The sequence below is a fragment of the Diospyros lotus genome, chromosome 6 (assembly GCF_014633365.1).
Source record: "Diospyros lotus cultivar Yz01 chromosome 6, ASM1463336v1, whole genome shotgun sequence".
NCBI classification, from domain to species: Eukaryota; Viridiplantae; Streptophyta; class Magnoliopsida; order Ericales; family Ebenaceae; genus Diospyros; species Diospyros lotus.
In genome coordinates this window covers 12,695,543-12,721,783 of record NC_068343.1, presented here as the reverse complement: position 1 = coordinate 12,721,783, position 26,241 = coordinate 12,695,543, and the positions used below count along the sequence as shown (strand labels likewise).

General features: G+C 37.5%; 1 protein-coding gene across 1 annotated transcript; it reads right to left on the bottom strand.

The window, feature by feature from the left end:
* Positions 1–1,172: 1,172 nt before the first annotated feature.
* On the bottom strand, positions 1,173–25,832 carry LOC127803778 (exosome complex exonuclease RRP44 homolog A). The gene is made up of 24 exons (XM_052340254.1): positions 25,579–25,832; positions 25,313–25,450; positions 25,055–25,212; positions 24,745–24,800; positions 17,573–17,695; positions 17,147–17,277; positions 16,785–17,025; positions 15,386–15,545; positions 12,211–12,451; positions 11,883–12,039; positions 11,732–11,800; positions 7,616–7,741; positions 7,406–7,458; positions 6,182–6,288; positions 4,975–5,029; positions 4,800–4,899; positions 4,124–4,235; positions 3,338–3,458; positions 2,964–3,023; positions 2,762–2,867; positions 2,553–2,648; positions 1,791–1,872; positions 1,621–1,686; positions 1,173–1,513 (listed from the first exon to the last, which is right to left on the bottom strand). The coding sequence occupies exons 1-24, from the start codon at positions 25,630–25,632 to the stop codon at positions 1,315–1,317; spliced, it is 2,811 nt and encodes a 936-aa protein (XP_052196214.1). The 5' UTR covers positions 25,633–25,832; the 3' UTR covers positions 1,173–1,314.
* Between the last annotated feature and the right edge of the window lie 409 nt (positions 25,833–26,241).

Below are 26,241 nucleotides of genomic sequence, written 5' to 3'. Positions count from 1 at the left end.
TAAATTTTCACATGATTTAAAAATAATTATCAATCAAAATATATTTTCTATGTGCACGTAGAAATTCTTAGGTTATATCTATAAATAAAGTTAATAGAATATATTTTTGTAAGTAGAAAATTTATTTTCTGATATTTTTACAAATATTATATATTTAATTTGTATATAAACATTTAGAATTTATACATTTTTTAATTAAAAAATATATTTTTATAAAAGTGAGAAAAGAGAGATGACTGAGGAAGTGAAAGAGATAGAAGAGAAATTAAGAGTAAAATGATGAACTTATTTTGATTTTTAGCAATAAAGATAGTTATTATTATTTTAAAATGTTAAAAATATTTCTTATAATTAAATTAAATCTCATGATTAGTACAATCTATACTTTGAAAGAATAAATTTAGACCGGATTTAAAAAGTTCATACATATTGGGCTCAATTTGCTTTTTTCTTTAAGAGAGATTGTTGGAACTAACCTAACTCTGTTTCACACTCTAGAAACAATGGTCAAAGGAGAAAGATACCCCTCAATTTTTTACACTTATTTATAATTACATATCATTTTCCTAAAAAATTAATAAAATCTTAAAATCATTTGGTATTGCCCTCTTAAATGTCATAAAAAAATTAATATACTTAAAAATAAAATGTAACTTAAAAAGATTAAAATATTTAAAGAGATACGAATAATAACTTAACCACATATATTAAGAAAATAGGTTCACCAATGTCGCCCACAAAAACCAATTATGCGATAATTTTAAAATCTAAAAACTTTGTAGAAAAGAATTAAAATAACTGCCTTAATTTATTTTAAAGATCTTTATAGTATTTTTCTTTTAATGTTGTTTTTAATCTCAAAAAATATAATTAAAAAGCATTACAAAATTTTATTAACAAACTTGTAAATTATAAATTTGTCACATTCACATAACATATAACTTGTCTCTTTACCCCTTTTCCCATTAAAAACATCTTGCCCAACCCAAAAGTTCTAGCTCCAATACTACTTAATGAAAAAGAACTGAAGGCATACAAACAAATAGCTTGCTCGTCATATGGCATGCATGGTGGCTTAGAACCTGGATTGTTGAAGCAAGCATATGATCTAAATAAAAAAATGTCGATAAAAAGAGAAATTTCAACTCAGAAATTTAAAAAAAAAAATAAAATTCCACCCTATGGTAACACCCAAGTCCTCGGCTATTACTCTCCATGTAACATAGAAAGTGAGATCGCATAAAATTTGTTTGTGTATTGGTTTGGTCTAAATTACATATACTGTGAATTCCAAAGAACAAGTTAAACTAACTTTTAGATGAGGGTGAGTTGGAGCTTTGGCCGGTTGGGTTGAGGCTCAACAACCTCCATATGGATCCTAACTGTCTGAAGAACACCATACGAAATGCTACCATCATTCTTCTTGACCTTCTGTTCCTGCTCGTCTACCACCCATTCTCCACTTCCCTTTCCTCCTCTTGACGTCAAGTAGACAGGCCCTTCAATACCATACCTGCACAAAGGATTAGTTGGCGAAGAAAATCATTGGTTAGAGCGAAGAAACATCTCTTTCAATAAACGAGAATTAGCACTAGAAAGTGGATAACAGGGCGAGCATACTTGGGCACAAAAACAATGAAGCCATTTGACCTTATTTTTACTATTCTTGCCTCCGTGTCTGTGGGCCTGCAAGAGCGTAGAAAATTATTACGAAAGGAAGCCGGACACACAAGCAAGTGCAAGAACAGAGCGTAAAAATGAAAAGCTGTTTACAAATATGATCATCATACCGTTTCTTGAAATAGATGAGAGTATGAAGCTCCACTGAGGCCCGGCTTGCCATCTGAGCATTCCGATGCCGATAATTTAAATCTGAAGCAGACCAACAATAAGTAAGGTTTCTTACATTTCAAATAATCAATGTGATGTGGCAGCTAGCAAAGCAATCTGCACAGTGATATACGTTTCACAACGGAAATCCACAATTTGGATCTGTTAAGAGTATAATTACACATGCCCAAATAAAAATCTTACTAAACAAAGAAAATACCATCACTAGAGTAGGTACGATTCCTGGAAAAATAAAAATAAAAAAGAGGCCACCATATGTTTTACAAACAGTAAATACAAAGCACAGTTAGATCATCAAGTCCTCCAATGCCGGAAAATCATTTTTGGAAACTAGTTTCTAGTTCCATCATTTTCACTTCAAAAAGAGTGTTTAAACCAGGGCAAGGGCAAACGTTTATGCAAACTACCAACATGGTGTTGAATGGAAGGCAAAAACATCTTAGAATATCATCTCATGAGCTCTGTAAGGGATATAGAATGTACAGATGGACAAAAAATTATCTGCTCTGTATGACAACAGAAAGTGACCTCACAACTTCAAAGTTCAGATGGATGGTCATTTTATATACCATGTACATGAATATGCCAATGCACAAATCCTTATGACATATGTATAGCATGGAAGCTTGTATCCTCAATTGAACATGTGTCTTCCATAGCATGGACCCGTTTAAGCAATAGAACTTAGAATTAATTCTTACTGTCTGAAACACTAGTAAGTTGGGGTCTATCTTGAAATATGCCAGGAAGTTTGTATATGCCCAAAGATGCAGCAAGCAATCGGTGTACAACAACATCTGCCATGGAAAGAGATTTTGCAGTTAAAAGGTTATCATTTTTTAAATAAAAAAAAAAAGAGCTTTTCTTTCTGATCTATAATATTCAAAGGTAATCACAAACCAAAACTGACCTGCATATCTCCTAATAGGAGAGGTAAAGTGTGTATAGAGAGGGGTTGCAAGACCATAATGATAAAACTCTGGAGGACTAAGATCTCCGCTACAGAAGTAAACAGCCTGAATTTTGAAGAGTGCACAAATCAATGACATGATGAGAATTATACGAGGTTTCTCTGAAACACAACTTGAATTAAGGTTGATATGTATTATTACCTGTGTCATGCAACGTGTAGCCAGGATACGAATCAGCTTATTGAAGTACGGATCATCACCCTGAAACAATTTTTTTAAGCAAAATGTTCGGCAGATTTAACAGGACTGAAGACATATATGAAACAGAGAAATATGAAATAAAAAAATGAGCTTTCTATATATGTGTGCAAAAAAGACAGACTAGCAGCTTGCAATTAAACAAACTACACTGCAGAATTCTTCTTTACAGCTAACAGAAATAAAGAATAGTCAGACCTAACAAAAATAAAAATGAAATGAAAACAAGAAGCAAAGAACTACTGAAACAAATTGTAAATGGATATTTGAAGTGCAGGTGGATCTATTACCAAAAAAAAGAAAAAACAGAAACTCACCACGGCATGATCAAGTGAATCTGCCAATGCTTTGGATGTCGACACATCCAAATTGAGACCAACAGCAGCAGCTGTACGTATCAAAGGTTCAAGCATCTCTTTGGTTGGACTGGGATGGCGCCTAAACAGAATCAATGGCCAAAGGAGGTGAAAAAGAGTTTAAGACCCAAGTTGAAAAGAGGTCAAACATTATTGAGATTATACATTGTAATTGAAGTCCAACCATTTGATATTCATAGCAGTATGATAAAATGAAGAATATAAAAACCATACTCACTGCTAGTACACTGGCTCCAGATACTGGTAGAAAGATTTGCTTCTCAGCAATAAATTACTAACTTGTAGTTCATAGTTCATTTTTCTTTTATTGGCGACAATATTTTATAGAATTCCCCTATTTTAATAGATCCCAAGTAGTGGGAGTGCACATCATGCATCATCATCATGAGATGGGCAGTTGCGCACATAATATTTTCTCTATAAATATTTGTAATTTCTTAAGCCTGAGCAAAATAGTGCAAATTTCTGAGATCAAAAACTGAAGAAGAAGCAGTTTTTCTAATCCAGTATCACTATGACACATATCTTAATTATAGTCACTCCTTTTTTAGCCAAGTGCTGGTGGTTGGGAGGGAGGGGGGGGGGGGGGTGTTGAACCGTTGTAATCCAAGTCACTCACTTTCTAGATCTGGTAACAAACATCTAGACCAGAAAAAACAATGTATATGGCAGATCCTAGGAGACACAGCTAGATGATACCAAAAAAAAAAAAAATGATTTAAATACCTAAGCAATGAACACGGTGGGAAATGTTTCAGGATTTTTTCTGCAACTGAAACATTAGCAGCAAGCATAAACTCCTCAACCATCTGGTTTGCTTCTCGAATTTGATACATTCCTGCATTTGCAGATTATGCATTAGGCATTAATATCAATACAGAATGAAAGAAGCAAAAGAATAATGAAAAAGCAAAGAAAAAAAGAAAACAGAGAAGCCAGAGAGGAATAGATACACCACTTAATGGCTGCATGCATCAGATAATGGCATATTTATTCAGCCAAAGGTGCAATCTTTTCATAAGGCATACTTCATACAAGTAATAGTTCATTGGCATGCAAGTCAAAAACATTCCCAACTTGAGCACTTTAATGCAAATTTGATGTTTAACTTCACTAGGAAGTAGAACTGCTAACAAAAATTGAATTTTGATAATTGGATATTACAAAACTAGACCCCAGTTTTATGTAGTAGTTACTTTTCCCTTGGGCCCTTAAGAAATGGTTGTTTTTTCTGCCTTGCAAGGAGTCCTGGGGGAATTCACATATATAATGCATGCTGATGATGGAGACAAACTAGAACAATAACTCATAATATATCCATTTGCATCAAATGAATTATATGTCTGCTACTGTGAAGCTACGTATATAATTCCAAGTTGCTTCATTCAAAAAGTCTACATACCAATATCAAGAGGGTCATGAGTTTCAGTGTCAATTTGAAATTTCACTTCAGCCGAGGCAAGAGTCAGGGCCCCTCTATCAATCCGTCTCTGCCTCATTACCTGCAAAACACAGTCCATTGACATTTAACCACTACTCTTAATAATATATAGCAAGTACAGACCTAAAATGCATACCTTTGCTAAAGCATTCATATTTCTTAAATCTGTAGTTAATGGATCCATCAAGCGACTACAGAAGAGAAATACATAGAAGTCATCAATATGGAAACTGGTACACTGGAAGCTTGAAGGCAAAAATAAATACATAAATACCACAGATAAATTAAGCATAATGGAAAGGCCCAAAGTTACTCTAAACCAATAGAATTGGGCAGGAAACCAAATAAAAAAGGATCAAATGTCCACAATACACCTTACTCAAGATTGTGTTATTCAAAGTTTTGCATTGAGTAGAGGATCTCGGGCATATCAGTGAATACCCGGCAGTGGCAAATTAGGAATTATAAAGATAATTTGCGTGTATTTTCCGTGAGGGGTAGTTAGGGTATTGCTTCGGTTATTTCCCCCCCCCCCCCCCCCCCCCGGGTATTTAACGCCTCTTATTTCTATAAATAAGAGGCGATAGGCAATAGATTGGGTACTGAAACTGATCGATCTCATTGAGACTTGAGTGCTGAACTGCTAGAGAAAAGTGTTAGATTTCTTTGTAATCGGCAGTGAGAGTTCTTGAGGGATTCATTGAGAGTTGAGGGGTGTGTGACAGGGATTGTTTGTACTGTTCTTCATCAAGATTCATAGTGGATTGCTCTCTCTGAAGGCTGGATGTAGGGCTGGTGAAAACCGGTCTGAACCAGGATAAACTCTCGGTGTTTCCTTTGTGGTTTGACTGTTCTATCTCTTCTTTTGTCAATTCTTTCATTTACTGTTTTGTAGCATGTTAATCGGTGAGTTAAAAGAGTGTTTGAGTGAAGTCTTTCTTGGTTTATTGGGTAAAATAGAAGACCGACAGTGCTCCCAATTATAACAGCCAGCATTATATTTAGTTGCATGATGCCCTTCCTTCAGCAGCAGTTCGTTTTGGGTCATTTTGTAAGGCATAGGTTCAATACAGCTCACATACACCTTTGAAAAATAAATAAGCGTGTTTTTAGCACTTAAGCTGCAATTTATAATTTGAGCTTTGCTTTGACAAGAAAAGGCACTAGAACTGCAATTTGAGCCTTTTTTGTGCTTAAGTACACTTTTAACAAAACCAGCAGCAACCATTACTTCCCGATGTCCCATTTACCCACTCATCATCAACTCACCCAAAAATAATGTATGTAGGTCACAAATGCTTTTCCAAAAGAATGACAGATAGAAAGAGAATTAGATACAGCACCTATCATCCATCCTTGCTTGTGCTTCAACATAAGACAATGCAGCACATGACTTGATGACACTTTTTGTGTATCTTGTGGAAATAATTTCAGCTTCAGGTGTCATTTCCTGAAATTGAAATCATGTCAATAAAAAGATCTAAAAACTCAAGTTCAATAGCCACTGAGCAAAAGACCACCAAGATATGCATAAAAATAACGAACTCCCTAAATAAAGCACATAACTGGGTAAGCACATAACTAGATAAATAAAGCGCACACCTATAGTTTAGGGTTAAATCTTATTCCAAGCAAACATAAAGTTAAAAAATAACAACAAAAAAGAATGTGCCACCAGTATTTGTAACATCATGGGTTCTTGATTAAGTACTAGCTAAAAGAATGTGCCACCAGTATTATTCAGCATATTTATTGTTTTCGTGTATTATATGTAAATTTGTACATTATAAGTTTAAATGTACTTTATAACTTTTCCTTTGTCAACATTTTGAGACAACAATAATAATAATTTGAGGTATATTATTGGTTAGAAAAAAATTGCATTGCCTAATCATGTGTAAGATTTGGCACGACCCATTTTACATGTCTAAGCTGTAGACATGTAAGGTGGTAGCTCAGTGGGACTCAAGGTCCCAGGTTTGAGCCATGTGTCATCCGGTTGTTTTGGTCGTTGCCCACCATATGATCCATTTGTTTAAAGGCGTGGGAGTTAATGATGCTACCTTAAATGGCTCCTAACAGAAGCTTCCCCAAATGTTAATGACCAGTGTGCTAACCCCTAGGTTAGAAGACAGCATGTTGTGTTTATAATCACTAAAGTTTACCCTTGCTTAGTGCCAAAAAAAAAATAAAAAGAATCCTCACTTTCTTTTCCATCTCAGCTCATCATGTTCAATTGAACAATTTGAACCACAAACTAAAAATGTGTTAAGAGTGGCACTAGTTTAAATTGAGGAATAAGATGCATTGCAAACAACATTATATGGTTAAATAGAAAAAGAACAGGTAAAGCAAAAAACCAGAAAAATAGAATAAAGAACTGGTGTACGCAATTAAAAATAGGAATGCCTATGCAAGTAAACATAAATAACGTGGTGTCAGTTGATATTAGATCAATAATAAGACATCCAATTAATAACAGAGTATCCTGCATAAAAGCAGTGTTCTTCAAGTGGCAACTTACTAGCAAAAATAGAAAACTGAATACATAAAAAGCAGGTAATTACCCAAATAACAGAAAATGCTAGTCTCTCCACATCAGATCGAAGAGAACAAATATCTGCAATACAAAACTATTGAGTGAGCTATTCAAAATTTCTTTGATGATTAAGAAATTATAAAATCAACTAGAAAAGTAGCTAAAAACTAAACCAGTTATTCATATGGAAAGATATGAAAAACAAATTCAGCCAAGTTGATTGAAGAGAAATTGCTACCTTCCGTAAGAGGTTTAGGAAGCATATCAATCCGTCGCTCAACAAGGTACACTGATGTGCCCCTTTGTGCAGCCTCATCATCTAGGGGTGTTCCCGGGTGCACAAAATTTGTAACATCAGCAATATCTGATTGAATGTCATTAAGGTTTAACAAAAAATAAAATGACCTCCATCTCCAATTTAAATATATATATGTGTGTGAAAAAAAACCTTTAGAGAATTTAATGAATTATGATCAACATTGTTGTGACATATTTTTTGATCTATGAGAAAAAAGTGTTTGATGAAAAACCAAATTAGAGCCTAAAATTTCAGTGTTAAATTCATATTTCGAATCAACCATTCTAGGTTTCGAAACATGCATGTATGGTTTTGGCTCAAATATTCAAAATTTTGAAAATTCTAAAGTTTGTGCATAATGTTTCAAAACATTGTTGCTCATATTTCAAAATATATGTTTCTGTTAGTAATGTTTCGAAACTTGGTAAGTATGTTTTGAAACCTCTGTAAAACATGTTTTTATGCTATGTTTTGAAATGCATATGTTTTTGAAATGAGCTTTTGGTTCAAATGATTTTGTCTAAGTATTCATGTTTTGAAACTTGCATCGCATGTTTCGAAACTTCTGTCGTTTCTAATGGTAGATTAAAGAAAATTTGAAATACATTTTTATGAAAATTTTTCTTTTTGCATCTAAAAGCTTTTCGAGCTATTAAAACCATTCTTGTGAAAGTTATTTCAAATTTAAAAAGGTAGTCATTACAAATCTTGGTAGTTAAGAGTTTTTGCTTTGCATTAAATGTTATCACAATCTGTAGGACCAGCTGTAGGGTCAGAGATTTCAAAACATAGGGTACATGTTTCGAAACTTTAGTGCAAATTGGGATGTCTCGAAATCTCATATGTTGTGTTTCGAAACATGTCTTTAAACTTCGTGAAAACTTGTCTCTAATGGCTAGAAACGGCCAAAATTTTATGTCTTGATATAAATAGCAGGTGTTTGAAGATAGAGATAAGACAGACAAGAACAAAAACATTTATTGAAGCATCAAGCTATATTCTTCAATCAATCTTGTGCATTGAATGTGAAAAGGAAGAGCAAGTAAATTCAAGTGGTGTATTTACTCCTAGGCTCTCCTTGTCTAAAGGTTTGGTAAGAGGTTGATACAGCCATTGGTAAAGAGTTATTGTTATAAATTGTTTGGACTGTAAAATTTAAATCCATTATTTTTATCAATTGTTGTAAGGTTTGAGTTTAGCCTTAAAAACTCATTGTATGTAAAGGTTTTAGGGTGAACATTGGTAAAACCCTTGTTTATCTTGATTGATAGTGTTTGGGATTGAAAATCCTTCAAGTAGGGAGACTTGAAGGTAGTGGACTAGGACTTGGTACCGAACCACTCTAAAATTCTCGTGTCCTCATTTCTATTTTCTTTATTGTCCATTGCTCAATCATTTTTAGGTATTTTGTTAAAAGTTAAAAAGATTTTTTAACCAAAGCAAGCTAGTAAAATTGATCATAAACATTGTCACCTATTGTTTTTCAAGAAAGTCATTACTTTGGTAAAATTGAGTTTTTGAATTACAAGCTTAAGATTTCGAAATATCCAAAATCAGAAAGCCTTATTTCGAAACATTGCATCCACATTTCGAAACCTGCCCTAACAGAGACTTTTATTTCGAAACATTGATTCTTTATTTCGAAATCTATCAAACAGAAAGTTTAGTTTCGAAACATATATCGTGTATTTCAAAACCCTCCCTTTCTTCCTCTATATAGTGTTATTAAAACTTAAAATTTATAGATATCCCTATTCACCCCCCCTCTTGGGATATTTTCGCCATTAATCAAACTAGCAAACATAAGTCAGACAGCTAATCGGGTGAGTCTGAAAGGTCAATATGGTAGCAAAAGAACTGAACTAAGACCTACATTAGCCCTCAACTAAGAATCTAAAGTCATTGGGAAATTGCATAAGATGGCAACAGAATGTATCAATATATTTAACAGCAGGGTAGTGAAGTCTAAACAGACTAATAAAGAACCACTTAACATCAATAACGAAAAAGGAATTAGTATGTTTGCACTAAAGAAGGCAAGCAGTAAGACAAAAACACCAAACAGAATCTTTTAGTTAAACTATTCATGCAAAAACAGTCAAAAAGACTATTGGAAACTTACTAGGATATAAGAATGTGAAGATTGCATGGTATATATACATATTTCCCAAAGGTAAAGAGAAAATCACAGTAAGATAGACGAGTAGGGAATAGGAAGGTTAGTAGTCAAGAAGACTACTGGAAACTTACTAGGATATAAGAATGTGAAGATTGCATAGCATATGCATATTTCCCAAAGGTAAGAAGAAAATCATAGTAAGATAGACAAGTAGGGAATGGGGTGGGGGGTGTAGTAATATTGGCAGCACACAACCATGCCGTTTAGGCCACATTCCTAATAGTGAGATGGATAGTACATCTTTTACCTTTAAGAACCATCTCCACTTCACTTTTGGTAAAGATTCAATTCTGTCGAGTTTTAAGAGCCATAATCAAAGAAAATCTAATCAATTAAAATTTGCCCATGACCATGTACCAAACAAAAGTTATTGCTATTTGTTTCCTCCTACTAGCTTGTTCCTTTGTTCTCATCTTATCTAGGGCTCCTTGGATTCTTCCTTCAAAACTATGGAAGCATAGGCTGTCTATTCAGATATTTGAAAAGGGACTAGCATCTTGAAGCAACAATAGCCACAATACCCTTTTGAAAGGAGGCATACCCTCATCAAGAGGTTCACCATTCCTTACTTATTTTGTCATTGTTCACTTTTTTTATTTCAGTCAATTGCAGGCTGGAGAAATTCGTGAAGGAACTTCTTATTTTATTTTATTTTTTATTTATTTATTTATTTTTGGAGAGGTAATGGATTGAGTTGGTTACAGGGATGAGTTAAGGTACCAAATGGTTTGCTCAAATGAGGGAAGGAGGTTGGATCATAAATTCAGCAATTTTCAACAAAGCTCTTCCTGTAGAAAGCAAGCCTTTGAAGATCATTGTTGTTTCCCACTGGCTTGATTTGCACCAATTCAGCAGTTCCTAAGAATGTTGGCCTATTGCAAGGCATTATGAGAGTCAATGTTGATTTCTTTAAGACTCTCAAATCAACTGTTGGCTTCAATAATGCACTTCTTCAGATAGACAAGCTCCACAGTCAACTTATGGTCAACTATCAGTCCTCCTCCGCTCTTATTTTATCCTCAAATGAGAATTGAGGTATTACACAAGTAATCCATAAAGGGCTGATAAAATCTGGGTCGGTTGCACAAATGGGTCATGGGTAGAAGATTGGGTTGATCACAAATAGGGAGGATAGAATCTAGAATGGGTTTGTGCTTGTTCTGGGGAGGATTATCAAGAAAGGATTAAGAAGACACCTCTGACTTAAGTGGGCGGGTCAGCTGGGGCTCGTCAACATTGACAATGGCTCTTTCACGGAGGTGATGGCACTGAAGAAAACTAGTGGTGGTGTCAACTGAGGCCTTTGACTTCAACAAGGGAGGTGACGACTCTACTAGCTCAGATGGTTTCAGTTGACTTCGCTGTTGAAAGCAAGGGCTTCTAATGGTGGTGTGCAAGGACTTCTAATTCTCTGGTGGGTCTATTCTACAAGTTTCCATCTTCAATGATTTTGACTTTGCAAGGATTATGGGAGCCAAGTCTTCAATTGTGGATGTCAGCAGTTGCGGAGAGAGGTGTTGATGGCCCCAAGGGTTTCCCTTGTCACCTTGATGGTCTTCAATGGTCTTTGGTAGGGTTGATGATGGCTTTAATTAAATGGTTCATATGGTGTTTGGACACTTGCTCTCATGGATTTGATGATGGGTCAACGGCTCCTGTTGATCGTATTGCAAAGTTCATTATTATTGTTGTTGTTCAAAGCTGATAATGATGGTCATGATTTTCTGGATGATCTGATCACAATCAGTATTGTTAAAAGTGCACTTAAGTGAGCTTAAGCACCATTAAAGCATAAAGCACAATTCTAGTGCTTTTTCATGTCAAAGCAAAGCATAAATGAGAAAGCCTATAAGTTGAACCCAAAGGTCAAAAGATACGAACTCCCACTTCAAAATTTCCATCTGGAAGAGCTGTACAGTGCAATGCATCATCAATATCCTTGCACCCTGCAGAAACAAAAACACAATTATTTGGAAAGAAGGGGGTGGAGACAAAATAAAAGGTCAGATACATCCATAGGTTTCATACCTGGAGGATCAACACTAAAGACACACAAATGACGTAAATCTTGCCTGATGGAATTTGCCAAATCAGCAGAAGATACAGACCAAGGTAATGGCGGCAAGCATGCCAAAACTTGAGAAGAAAATGGCCTGGCATCTATGTCATTTTCTATCAACACTACCTGCAGCACAAACATTTGATTACAACATAATCTTAAATGGATACATCTATTGTAGATTATAGTCATAGAGAGCAGGCAAAATACATGTTCTAGAGGGAAACAAATCATCTTGGCATTGACCCACTTAACAGAAGAGATAATGAAAGAAAATAAAATCACATCACATCATACCTCACTTTCAGTATCCCTGTCACCTATTTCTCCTATTGTTCTCACATAGTGACCAGAAGGATATCGAGATAAACAATCCCAGGAATCAACAGCAACAATAATTCTTTTATCTAGAAGATTTCCAAGTTGTCGGGTTTGTATCCGAATCTTTGGGATTCTACGATCTTTGGAGACAAATAAAGCATGAGCAACACCACCAGTGCCTGCAGGCATAGGCATTGGCTCCAAAGATCCACAATATCTGCATGATAATTAACAAAATTGAACTACTACATTTATGGTACAAGAAGTCAAGGAATGTCACTGACACTCAAACCATACACCTTAGACAACCAATAACAATGATGAAAGATAAAGACACCTACTTTTACCATCGAAATAGCAACAAAGACCACCAACCTGAAAATTGATGCAATACCCAAAATATGGTAGGCAAAGATAATAAAAAGTTATGTCCAAAGTTGATATTCAGAGGATGAACCACAAAGAGAAAAGCATTATTTTTACAGATAAATGTAAAAAAAATTAGTACGTTAACATTATTTTCTTTTACAGATAAATGTAAAAGAAAGAAAGAAAAAGAAAACAGTAGTACATTAACATCATTCTAAATCATTATCCAGCCTAGGAACCCAATACAATAGTTTAATGTTACCCTGAGGATGGTGGCAACAAAAAACAGTTGTTTTGTAGAGAATTTAGCATTAGTCCATGAAGACTTATGAATTCAATGTTTTTTATTGTATTCATTATCCCCCAAGAACTGGAGCAAACATTCCAGAGAGCAGTGTTCTAAAAGGCGCTAGTCAGGCGCTAGGCGCTAGTCGGGCGCCAAACTGAGGCCTAGCGCCTAGGGAGCCTAGGTGGAGCCTAGAAAAATTTGATTTTTTTTTAATTGAAGAAACTTGCAATAGAAACCTATATATATATAACCAATAACCTCACTTAATATTCAAAATAACAATAACATATCATGCCATAACTGCAAAATAACTACAAAATAACTACAAAATAATCAAATTAAAACAATAAAACAGCAAAATAACTTTTGTTTTATAATATAATGAAAACAGAAATTATTTTCTGCAAAATAACCAATGACCTCATATAATTTTTTGTTTTCAATCTTCTTCATCATGTAAGAACACATATATTATATACAATTAATAATAATTAAAACTAAATATATATCTAATATATAAATAGAACAGAAAAATAAAATAAAATAAAAATAAAAAACAGAAACAATATAACGGAGAGAAAGAGAAACCAATAACCAAAAACATAGAGAGAGAGAGAAGTTATGAAGGAGATGGAGCTCGCTGGCAGCGGAGATGGAGCTTGACGGCGAGGACGCGGCAGCGGTGACAACATTTAGGCAACAAGGAGGACGCGAATGGCATAGGGGCGGTGAAGCTTGACGGCGATGATGGAGCTGGAGGCAACGATGGCGATGAGTACCCGTGAGCTAACGGCGTTGAGGCGGCAGCGGCCTTGGGGTGAGAGGGGGAGAGGTTGAGAGACGAGATTACGAAATATAATACCCTAAAATCGGCTGATATATAAAGCAAAAAATTGGGTGGCCCAGGCAATGCTAGCCGCTGAGGCCGATTAATCGAGTCAACACCTAGGAGGCCCGACTAGGGCATACTCAGGGCCGCAAGTGGCAGCCTAGCGCCTAGGCGGCCACCTAGAGCAATTTTTAGCAATGTTCTAAAAATCACTCTAGGCGGCCACATAGGCGCTAGGTGGCCACTGGTCGCCCCGAGTATGCCCTAGTCAAGCCTCCTAGGCGCCAACCAGATTAATCAGCCGCGGCGGCGCCTAGGTGGCCCGCACCGCTTGGGCCTCCCAATTTCTTAATCTTGTCTCTCAGCCTCTCCCCCTCACCCCAAGGCCGCCGCTGCCTCAACGCTGCCGTCTCAACGTCGTCGGCTCGCCGGTACTCACCGCCATCGCTGCCTCTAGCTCCATCATCGCCGTCAAGCTTCATCAACACCGCCTCTATGCCATTCGCATCCTCCTCGCTGCCTAAACGTCGTTGTCGCCGCCGCGTCCTCACCATTAAGCTCCATCTCCGCCGCCAGTGAGCTCCATCTCCTTCGTAACCTCTTTCTCTCTCTCTCTGAGTCTCTGGTTATTGGTTTCTATTTCTCTCCGTTACATTATTTCTGTTTTTCATTTTTTATTTTATTTTGCTGTTCTATTTATATATTAGATATATATTTAGTTTCAATTATTATTAATTATATATAATATATGTGTTTTTACATGATGAGGAAGATTGAAAACAAAAAATTATATGAGGTTATTGGTTATTTTGCAAAAAATAATTTTTGTTTTCATTGTACTATAAAAAAAAAGTTATTTTGCTGTTTTATTGTTTTAATTTGATTATTTTGTAGTTATTTTGTAGTTATTTTGCAGTTATGGCATGATATGTTATTGTTATTTTGAATATTAAGTGTGATTATTGGTTATATATATAGGTTTCTATTGCAAGTTTCTTCGATTAAAAAAAAATCAAAATTTTCTAGGCCCCAGCCTGGCGCCCGACTAGCGCCTAGCGCCTTTTAGAACACTGATTTTTAGAACATTGCCAGAGAGACAGGAAAATTTTGAAAAGACCCAAAAAGAAAAATAAAGAAACAACTATTGAAATTCCTATTCTGCAGGAATTAGTTGATTTGGCAGCCAATTATTTCTTTGGTATACATAACCAATCACCTATAAGCAATATAGCAGGTCCCCCTGCAAAAACTTACTTCCTCGGACAACCTCAAGAGCAAGAATGAGTAATACTAATAGCTATTAAAGCATGCATATAAAAGTCCCAGGCACAAACAATAAAACCTAATACATAGAGAAAAATCCATTACCATTACCTGGATAAAAGAGATTTTTAACAGACAGCCCCATTATCAAGAAGGTAATATCCTCATAAAGGCAAATATAAAGGGCTTTCATGGTATGTCTCATCATCCATGTTAGTTAAGGGAAGTTAAGATCAAGAAAAGACCAATGCAAATAATCAACAGCCTAGTCAAGTACCCAAGCTTCTTTTAATCATCTTACACAACATAAGAAGAAAGTCCTTCATACAAAAGAATAGCTTTGGCAGACTCCAATCTTGTGAGGAAAGCATAAATATACCAGGTAATCAATATTAACTTACGAGTGCCAGTTCCGTTTTATGATACCAACAACACGGCCAGATGGACGAGAAGATACTGCTTTTGCATCTCTTGCAGAACCCTGTGCTACAACATTGGTAACTCTAGGAGCATCATCAGCACTGTTTGGAACTAGATGAACATCTTCTTCATTGTCATCCTCTGAAATAGTCAAAAGAAATGATATCACATATCAAAGAGCATGGATAGAATGTTCATAACTAATACATGGGATAAGATTAAAATTTGCAAGCACACACCATATTGCCTGTCTCTGACCCAACTACACCAAGAATGAGGCAAATTAAAGAAACTGAACCAAAAACTAATTTCTTGTCCTTACACGAAGAACCAAAATTGTAACATTTCCCTTTATGTATCCACCTGTTGTACAAGTTTTGGATGATTTTCATTTCGGTTCTTATTCTTTAGCTGGAACTCCTAGTTTCCTACTTATTCTATCATATAGGGTACACCCTCCATCAACAGTTTCTATACAAAAGTTCACCCCATTAAGGTACCTTTGTATTATATATTCGCCCCCTACCTTTCAAAAAACATTTCCACTTATATGCAGTAGAAAATCATAAAGAATAATAAAAAGATATCAGTCCTTTGTTTTAGTTTTTCCTTTCCTCAGATGACATGAGAACAAATTCAACCATTTCTCCAATGATTACCACGCATAACACCGAGTTCTAAATAACCAGGCCAGAACAAGGCAAGAGGCTTACACCTTTTTAGCTAAAGACTAATCAATAAATCATGGAACATTTTCCATCTAGGCCATCTGAAGGTAATGGCATGTATTAGAGGGACAAGACCAAGACGAGAAGACTTCCTCTCCCAATGCAAGAAATTCATTCCTAGCATCCACCTCCAACCAATAGCGCCCCCCCCCCCCCCCCCCCCTCTTTTTTTCATCTGAGTGAAATGAAATAACCCTCAAGAGCTCTTCCCTCATCTTTATCCTCTACAATTCTCAGACATATTAAACAGCATGATATGTCTGTGTCTCAATCAAGATGAACTAACTTCTTAACAAGAAATAAAATAATTTTTTTTCTTTAACCAAAAAAAGCTTTCCAATGAGTAGTTTCATAGGCCATTGGAAGCACACAATGCTGTTAAGCAACTTCCTTAACTAAAAACAACGTAGAAATAGATCTAATAAAACATTCTATCAACTAAAACCACTTAAGATCATATACATTCAGAAAGATTACCCACAAACAAAAATCTCCAATGATGGTGCTTAAATAAACATATGGTTGAGTAGTCCTTCCCAGGAAATATAAGTACATCAAGGAAAGTACATAGTATACAAGAACACATGAGGATCCAGGATGCACAGGTACATCATGAACTATGCAAAATAATGAGACAAGTGCACTAACATACCTTCATCAGCTATGGACATAGATTTCTCTTCACACCATTGATCTTGAGGCAAGAGCTCAACTGCCACTACATCACCATCAAAAGCCCTATTCATATTTGTGCGTCCGTAGATAACTATTTCATCACCAATACTCTCACTTCCTACATATGCCTCAAATGGATTGAAACGATTGACACGAAGTTTTCCTTGATGGTAAATCCCACGATGCAAGCCAGCAGTAATCTCTGACATGGGCTTATGCTGAAAAAGTATAACAGAGCAGGAAAATTCTGTAGAAGCATTATCATAATTCAAGACAGTGATATAACCAGGACAGCATAGAACATCATCAGTTGTCAACATGCACTAGTAGCAAGATTACCTCAGTATAAATGATTTTCCTCTTTGAAGGTCTTGGATCTTCAACATCCTCCATGCCTACATCTTCCGAAGAAGGATGAACAAGCAGATCAAGCAATCCAGGTTGGCCAAGTGATTTTACATATGATTCAACTGAAACAAAAAGAAAATTCAATACTCAGCTTTCTCCATATGAGATAGCCCAATTACATTAATACCACAAAGAACAGGTAGTAATAATATCAATAATAGCAGCAAGACTGTAAATTTTTTTAACAAGTAAATTAGCAATACTCAGTTTTAAGTCTCATAATTGAGGAAAAACAGCCAAAGCCCTCAGCAACAACAAAACTACTAGCAGACTATGATACCCAAGAGAGACGAACATGAACTACTAGCAGACAGTAAAAAGAAATATAATGGGTGTGAATAATGGTTGTTAATCTACCTGTCTCTGCAATAATGCCCTCTTCAGTTGCCTTCCTCTTATTCTCCCTGTCATTTGTGATTAATAAAACTCTAGTTGCATCACCAAGATGATTCTGATACCACTGAGCTGCCACCCGAATAGCTGAAGCAAAATTTCTTTAATTTCAGGGACAAAAATCTACAGATGCAAGTGATTGCATTATAAACAAGAATTACCAAAGATTAAGGAAGAATGTCCTTGTCTATAATTATAGGCACAGGAAACATGGATCACATTTTCAAGTCCAAATTTTCCCTGTTATACAAACACCATCCTGAGCAAGCACCTGTCAGAATATGATTCTGACAAGAGAGTTTGCTCGCAATTCAGTGAGAATTGCGCGGGAACTGATAGATCAGAAGGAAAGAGAGAGATAGAGAGGAAGAAATAGAGAGAAAGAGAGAAGTTGAGAGGGAAAATGAATCAATCGAATTCTCCAAAGATGCTTCTCCCAGCCGCAAGGGTTGGTTTATATTTATCAAGCCTTAGCGCCAATATTTGGATTACATTTGAATTGGACCCATGTGTTGTAACTGCCAATCTATTCTATATTACACTAGTACCCTCTACCCTTCTACCTTAGTAATCTCCTTATTTACATTATAGTCCCGTGACAATTCCCCTTGCTAGAAACATTACTTGTCCTCTAGTAAGTCACAGAAGTCTTGTTGCTCTGGGAAACTGCTTCAAGAGGTCAAGGAGGTACTCCCACGCCTTGTTTTCGAGGAGGAGATTGGACCAGCGGACTAACACCTCAATGATAGGTACCTAATGCTTGTAGATGATTCTCCTGTCCACTATAGCTATTGGCTCTGTCTCTTGTTGTGCTGATTGTATTGCTGAGGGAAGGATATAACTAATTGGAGTGTTGCTCGAGGAGGGTTTGACGAGTGACACATGGAACATGGGGTGTATGTGAGACCCCACTTGGAAGTTGGAGTCCGTAGGCCACCTACCCCACCTTGGCTATCACTTCATAAGGCCCGTAGTATTTAGGCGTAGGCCACCTACCCCACCTTGGCTATCACTTCATAAGGCCCGTAGTATTTAGGACTCAACTTAGTAACTAACTTGAGGGATATAGTCTTCAGTTGGGCTTGCCTCAATTTTAGATACACCTTATCTCCCACCAAGAAGACTCGTTCACTCCTCTTCCTGTATGCATATTGCTTCATTCGATTTTAGGCATTGGCTAGCTCCTTCTTTAGGGTTTGCAATATTTGTTGCCTCTGAACCAAGTAATCGTCCACTGTGGCTACCTGATTATGGCTCCCTCTCAATGGTAAGAAAGGAGGTTTGTATCCATATAGTGCTTCTGTTAAAACCGAGAACTATTATCTCTCAAGAATCACTCAAGAACCTTACCAAACTCAAACAACATTCAAAACTGAAATGAAAACAACACAAACAGAATTAAATGTAAAGAAAACCAAACCAGATTGCAGCACACATGATATACCCTGGTTCATGCCATTTTCATGGCACTACATCCAGTAATCCAAGAAGCAACCAATCCACTAGAAACGTATGAGAAACCAGTACAAGAATACCCTTCTTTCACCTCACCTCGCCTCTCGAATACAATACTCTAACAGAAAACAACAAGAACTATAAATGCACAGCTCTTTCTCTTCGCCTCTCATTGTATCCGAACACAAGGAATGAAAGATACAATTGTTTCGATGATAAGACTGACCTCCGCCCACTTCTATTTATAGACTAGAGAGGCGAAACTACCTAAGGAAAAATAACTAACTCATAAAAATCAAATCTACCCTTAGAAATTACAATTAATTACATTTATGTCCTATTAACTAACTGCTGCCAAATCATCTTTTATTTCTTCCTGATTTCTCCCATAATTCCAGCATCCAATTACATTAGGCAAAACAGTAACAGCTTCAAATGGTGTCATTTTTAGAGAGAAGTGTGGGGTGGTATTATACCACCATTGAGCTAGGGAAAGCCATTTGTGCCACCTGGTAGATTGCAATAGGCTCACACATCTTAAGTACATCTCGAGGCATTGATTAGTCCTTTCGAACTGTCCATCTGTCTCTTGGTGATAGGAGGAGGACATGTATAGCTGTGTCCCTAGGGATTTCATTAGCTCTTTCCAAAGGAGGCTTGTGAAGACTTTGTCCCTATCTGAAACAATCACCTAAGGCAGCCCATGCAACTCGCCCACCTGATCTAAGAAAACCCTTGCCACCTCCTGTGCAATGAAGGGGTGGGATAGGCCCAAGAAGTGGGCATATTTGGTCAGATGATCCACCACCACTAGCACACAATCCTTACCCTTTGACTTCGGCAAGCCTTCTACAAAATCCATGCTAATATGGGTCCATGCTTGGTCAAGAATGGGTAGAGGTTGCAACAACCCTAGGGGGTGAATGTTTTCATGCTTACACCTGTTACAAGTGTCACAGCCCTTCACATACTCCGCCACTTCTCTTCTCAACCCTGGTTAGAAGAATAATTGTTTAATCTTGATGTAAGTAATATGTATCCCAAAATGGCCACCTACGGGGGAGTCAGGTAACGCCTCTAAGACCTTTTGACTGAGAGCCTCATCCTTACCAATTAGCATTCTTTCCTTATATCTCAGCAGCCCATTCCTCAAGGTGCCTTGTTTGTTGTCTGGGTCTAGGATCATTTGCTCCATCAACTCCTTGATCCACTCTCCTTTTGTGTAGCTGGTTGTTACTTCCTGGAACCAATCAGGAGTAATGGCAGTGATAGCAGTTGAGGCCCATACTTCCACACAATGGGATAGAGCATCGGTTGTTTTGTTCTCATGGCCTCTTCGGTACTAAATAACATAGTCAAGTCCCATTAACTTTGACATGTCTTTCTTCTGAAGGTGAGTATGAAGTTTCTATTGTAACAAAAACTTAAGGCTCTCGTGATCTGTCCTTATAATGAACCTCCCTCCCTCCCTCCCTCCTTCAAGGTAGTGTCGCCACTTTTCTACTGCTATTAGAATAGCCAAAAGCTCCTTGTCATAGACATTGAGACCCAAGTGCTTAGGGGCCAATGCTTGGCTAATAAAAGCCTTCCTCCTTGCATCAAGACTGCCCCCACCCCACCATCACTTGCATCGGTTTCTAGTACAAAAGGCTGATTAAAATCGAGTAAGCTCAATGTAGGTACCTCACACATGGCAGCCTTCAACCTCCCAAAAGCTTCATCGACCCCCTCATTCCATTAAAACCCCTCCTTCTTCAGCAACTCTGTCAATAGCCTACTGATAGTGCCATAGTCTTTGACAAATCTACGATAATAACCTGTAAGGCCCAAGAACCCCCGTAGGGCTTTCACATTGATAGGTCTTGGCCACGCCATCATGGTTGCCACCTTCTGGGGATTTGTGCTAACCCCTGCTCCTGAAATGACATGGCTGAGATACTCTACTTGGGATTGTGCAAATGCACATTTAGACTTCTTAATATACAACTTATTGAATCGGAGGACTTGTAGAGTGGTCCTTAAGTGCTCTAGATGTTTGGCAAAGGTAGGGTTGTATACAAGAATGTCGTCAAAGAATACCAAATAAATTGGCGTAGGTAGGGTTCGAATATTTGGTTCATAAGGGCTTGAAAAGTTGCTGGAGCGTTGGTCAATCCAAAGAGCATTATCAAGAATTCATAATGCCCATTGTGGGTTCAAAAGGCAGTTTTATGGATATTATTGGGGTGCATTCAAATTTGATGATATCCAGATCTGAGATCAACCTTAGAGAAAACTTTAGCTCCATGCAATTCATCTAATAGGTCTTCAATAATGGGTATAGGGAATTTATTCTTTATGGTTAGGGAATTGAGTTAGAGGTAATCAATACAAAACCGCCAACTACCGTCTTTCCTTTTTACCAATAACAAGGGAGAGGCATAGGGGCTGGTACTTGGCTTTATAATTGAAGTATTTAGCATGTCTTTGATCATGCGTTCAATTTCAGCCTTTTGTTTTGGGGGGGCATCTATATGAGCGGATGTTAATTGGCTCAACATTGGGTTTGAGGTTGATAGTGTGGTCTATTGGTCTTGGGGGTGGTAGAGACTTAGGTTCCTCAAACAAGTCCCCAAATTCATCTAAGAGTAAATTAAGAGAATCTAATTGAGTTACCTCCCAAGGAGCTTGCTTGGTTTCCACCAAATTCAGCATGTAATGCCCTTCACCTTCTGTGTCCTCCTTCCCTTCCACGGCATGTACAGAGAAGAGCTGGGCTACTTGCGTCCACTTGCTCTTGAATAATTTGTGTAGCATTTTGCCAAAAATCATCTTACATGTTCATGTCTCCATGTAGCCAGTTAAAGTCATCCTCCTTCCCCCCTTCTCGAATGTCACCTCCATCTTGTTAAAGTCAAAACAAATGGGATTAACTTCCCTCATCCAATCAACTCCTAGGACCATATCACATCCCCCCAACTTCAATAGGCGTAGGTCAGCCTCAAAGTCTTCCCCCTACATCTGCCAACAAAACCCAACACAAGCGGATTTGCACAAAACCTTATGGGTGTTAGCTACGGTTACGAATAGGGGCTAAGTCCCTGTGAGGCTGCACTTCAATTTTCTTGCTATCCCCTCGTCCAAGAAACTATGAGTGCTTCCACTATCAATAAGAATCATCAAACGACTATCTCTTGCCTTTCCCTCCACCTTAATAATTTCATTGATCACTACTCCTCTTAGAGCATGTAGGGAGATCTCCACCTTCTCCTTTTCCCTATCCTCTTCCGAAATGTATTCATCCTCTTCTTCTCCCACTTATTCTGTCCCCTCTAGCAATAACAACTGCCTTTTACATTGGTGGCCTATTGTGTATTTGAAGTTTCCTGCCAATTGCCTCTACTCCACCAAGTTTCCTGGAATTGGTTGAAGGGGCGTTGGTAGGGCTGCCAACCCTTTGTTGCTTGAACCCATGGTTCTTCCATTCCTACCCCATCCTTTGCTATTCGGTTGCAAGGGCACCATCTGCCACCCTTTATTTACACCCTTCTGCTTCTTAACCAGTGCCTCCACCATCAACTCCTGAAGTCTAGCACACTCAACGGCTTGTTGGACAGTCTTGGGTTGAAACATCTTGACTATGGGACAGACCTCTTCGTTCAAACCGTTAATAAAGCTAGACACGAAGTACCCCTCTGTGAGGGTAGGATTCGAGAGTAACATAAGGGCCTTCAACTCTTTGAATCTCTATTGATAGGCTTGCACCGATCCCCCTTGTCTCAACTTGTTGAACTCTTTAACCACATCCAGCATTCCCTTCTCACCAAACCGCTCACATAATCCTTCCACAAATTCCCCCCGGGTGCACTCTTCCTTCACCCCATTCCAGCCTTGATACCACGCGTCTCCCTCATCATTTAGATAAGTGGTTGCAAGTGTCACCTTCTAAGTTTCAGCCACATTGTGCAGGCTAAACACTCTCGCACAACGCCTCGCCCAACACCTCAAGTTTTAGCCATCAAAAAGAGGTATCTCCATCTTAGGCATAGAAAAGTCGGTCTGATGTGATCCAACTCTGTGGCCTTGCCTCCTAACTCCTACATTCTCCTCCGTCACCTACGATTCAACCTCCAATTCCGTTGATCCCTCCGATTGAGGGTTACCCCCCCCCCCCCCCCCGGGCCATGTAAAATCAACTCCGATCTATCTCTCGAGGGAAACTCAAGTGAAATCTATACTTGAGTCTAGCAAGTGAGCATCAGAAAACACTATTGCATCTTATCCCTGAGGACCTGACCCTGCTCCCTCATTTGCTCTTCCAACCTCTCTATTTTCCTCGTGCCACACATTCACTGCTCCTTCAATTCTCCAATCCAAAGAATTCTCCAACGCCTCCATCCTACTTTGTATCTCCCCTATCGTCGTCGATACCTGATGGAGCTACGATTCCATATGCTTCATCCGGGTCCTGTCTACCATCTCCTACTCTAATCGCCCAAGATGATGCTCTGATACCAAATTGTCATAATATGATTATGACAAGAGAGAGTTCACTCGCAATTCAGTGAGAATTGTGTGGGAATTGATAGATCAGAAGGAAGGAAAGAGAGAGGAAGAAATAGAAAGATATATATATATATATAGAGAGAGAGAGAGAGAGAGAAGCTAAGAGGGAAAATGAATCGGTTGAATTCTCCAAAGATGTTTCTCCGGTCCGCAAGGGTTGGTATATATTTAGCAAGCCTTGGCGCCAATATTTGGATTACATTTGAATTGGACCCATGTGTTGTAACTGCCAATCTATTCTATATTACACTAGTACCCTCTACCCTTCTACCTTAGTAATCTCCTTATTTACATCATAGTCCCGTGACAGCACCCAAAAATTTGATTGCAAGACCAAGCATGAACACAAACAAGTGTGCATTATACACTAAACAGTTTCCTGTCCTTTCTTATTAACAACCTGTTTATGTTTTGGCCTCAAAGACATTCTTGAAGTGCTAACACTCCTAAACAAACACCTTAAACTTTGATTGCAGGAATGTATACAAGTGTACATCTATACAGTAGACCATTTCCAGTCATTTCTTATTAAAACCTGTATGTTTCTGCCTCAAAATTGCTCTTCATGTGCTAACACTGTTAAGATTGAGAGAAGTCTTTTCAGATGTTTTATAAAAGAAATTCTGTGAGCTAATCATTCTTTGCTGTATCATGTCTTTCACTAGCATGGGAGGTGAGATTCAATATATAAAGTATAATATCCAACATTTTGTTCCAAATATTTGCATTACAACCTAAAATATTTCAATTACTAGAGGCAATCCAAGTGCTACTGAGTCTGGGAGACCAGAAACAATTGTAGGTAAATTACAAGTTAAAAGCAGCAATATTGTGTAACCAATAAACAACTCAGAAATCCATTTAACAATTTTGTGGGTCCACAGGTAACCTATTTTCTATTTATAGAGAAAAATAAATATCATTACATCGTACAGGAAATGATTCTTGCAACACTACTCCAACAATGTGATTTGTCAGCATGAACAGGATTTTTTAGAGAGATCCAAGAGTAGTCATAAAAGAGACTAGATTCCCTGAGCTGTCTCTACCAGTGATGCTTAACACCACCTAGGCTTCACAAAGTAATTAGTAATCAATCAAACAGGTAAAATAATTCAATAAAGTGAAGAAAGAACCTCTGTCATTCCGATCATTTGGACTTTCACCAACCATGGCTTTCACATATGTATCCCTTCAAGAAAAAAGAAATCATGCACCAAGCATTAGGAGTTCAGAACTTAATGTTTCAATACTACCAACCCTGCTAGGCAACAAGATAACTAGACATGAAATTCGATGGAAAAAAAGAACAAAACAAAAAAGGGGCTTAATAACAGAAAAAACACTTCTATTTATCAGTATAAGTGACAACGTGATTGCCCTAGTGGCCATTGAGTCCACCCCCCCTCCCCCCCAACAACAAAAAAAGTGTGCTAAAAGACCTACTTGTGGTATTCATTAGAGAAGACGAAGAACTTCCTCAGAGAGTTGCTGCATAGGGCTCTTATTCTATTATAAACAGAGAGATTCTTGTTCTTGACCTCATCCAGCACCACCGATAATATGACGACGTCATCTATTACCGGATTCTCCAGTAAGTCAATCTGAAAACAAAGGTATTCAAAACTAAACCAAAATCCAATTGCTACGAAACCTGTATGCGAGAAAAGGATAGTGGCAATGGTTAAGAACATGAGACGGGACCTGATTAAGAACAACATTGGTGTCAACAATAAGAATGGTGGAGAGGTCGGAGCTCAATCGAGCAGCTTTAGAATCGCAGAATTTGCAGATAGGCGCTCCGCAGTAGATATCGTCCCTCAAATAGTGCTCTCTAACGACCTGCGAACCATATAATCAATGTTAACCCTAACATTAATTCGACTAATGAAATAAAGCCCGAAGAGCAACAAGAAAGGAATATGGAGTAATTAGGGTTAAGGTTAGGGTTTGTAACAGTGGAAGCAGACCTTGACTACTTTGCCTTGCTTCGTCTTCCTGACGAATGACTTGCTCTGCAACATTTTTCAGTGCCAATTTCGCCTCCGGCCGCGGTTGGCAGCGTGACAAAGTTCAGATCACCTTCGACCCCGAAACGTGTGTGTATATGCGTTGATTGCCCCTTCCTTGGCGGCTACGTTTAGGTGTTGGTCTGGCCAAGCGATATGCGAGACACAATGGCCTTCACCGTCCCGAGTTCTCGAGCTTTTGTGCTCAGTCCTGGACACAGTGACGCACACGAAAGTGGATTTTTTCTAATATTATTATTATTAAAAATAATTACACCTACTTCTATTTTCAAATCAAATTACATTACAAAATAAAAACTTTATACGGTATCTCTATATTTAAGGATATCCTTGAATTTCAACAAATATTTAACAGAAATAATTACGCCTGCCTCTATTTTTGGACCAAAGTACATAAAATAAACCTTATTTGATATCTTTGTATCTTAAAAATTATAAGAATATCTTTGAACTTCATAAAACATGTAATGGTTTTTTTTTTTTCCAAACCCAAATTTTAAAGGTTGAGGAGAGATCCATCATTCAAGTTAAATTCAATAATTTCTCTAATTTAATTCATTAAATCATACATTTTTTAATTTATATAACAAAATTCAAGTTCAT

Excerpts from the sequence above, each read along its gene's own strand:
- LOC127803778 (XM_052340254.1), bottom strand. The coding sequence starts at position 25,632 with ATGTTGCAGAGCAAGTCATTCGTCAGGAAGACGAAGCAAGGCAAAGTA. Across the intron at positions 4,236-4,799 it reads TCATGACCCTCTTGATATTG|GAATGTATCAAATTCGAGAA; the intron begins GTATGTAGACTT and ends CTGCAAATGCAG. Across the intron at positions 1,514-1,620 it reads TTCATTGTTTTTGTGCCCAA|GTATGGTATTGAAGGGCCTG; the intron begins GTATGCTCGCCC and ends TCCTTTGTGCAG.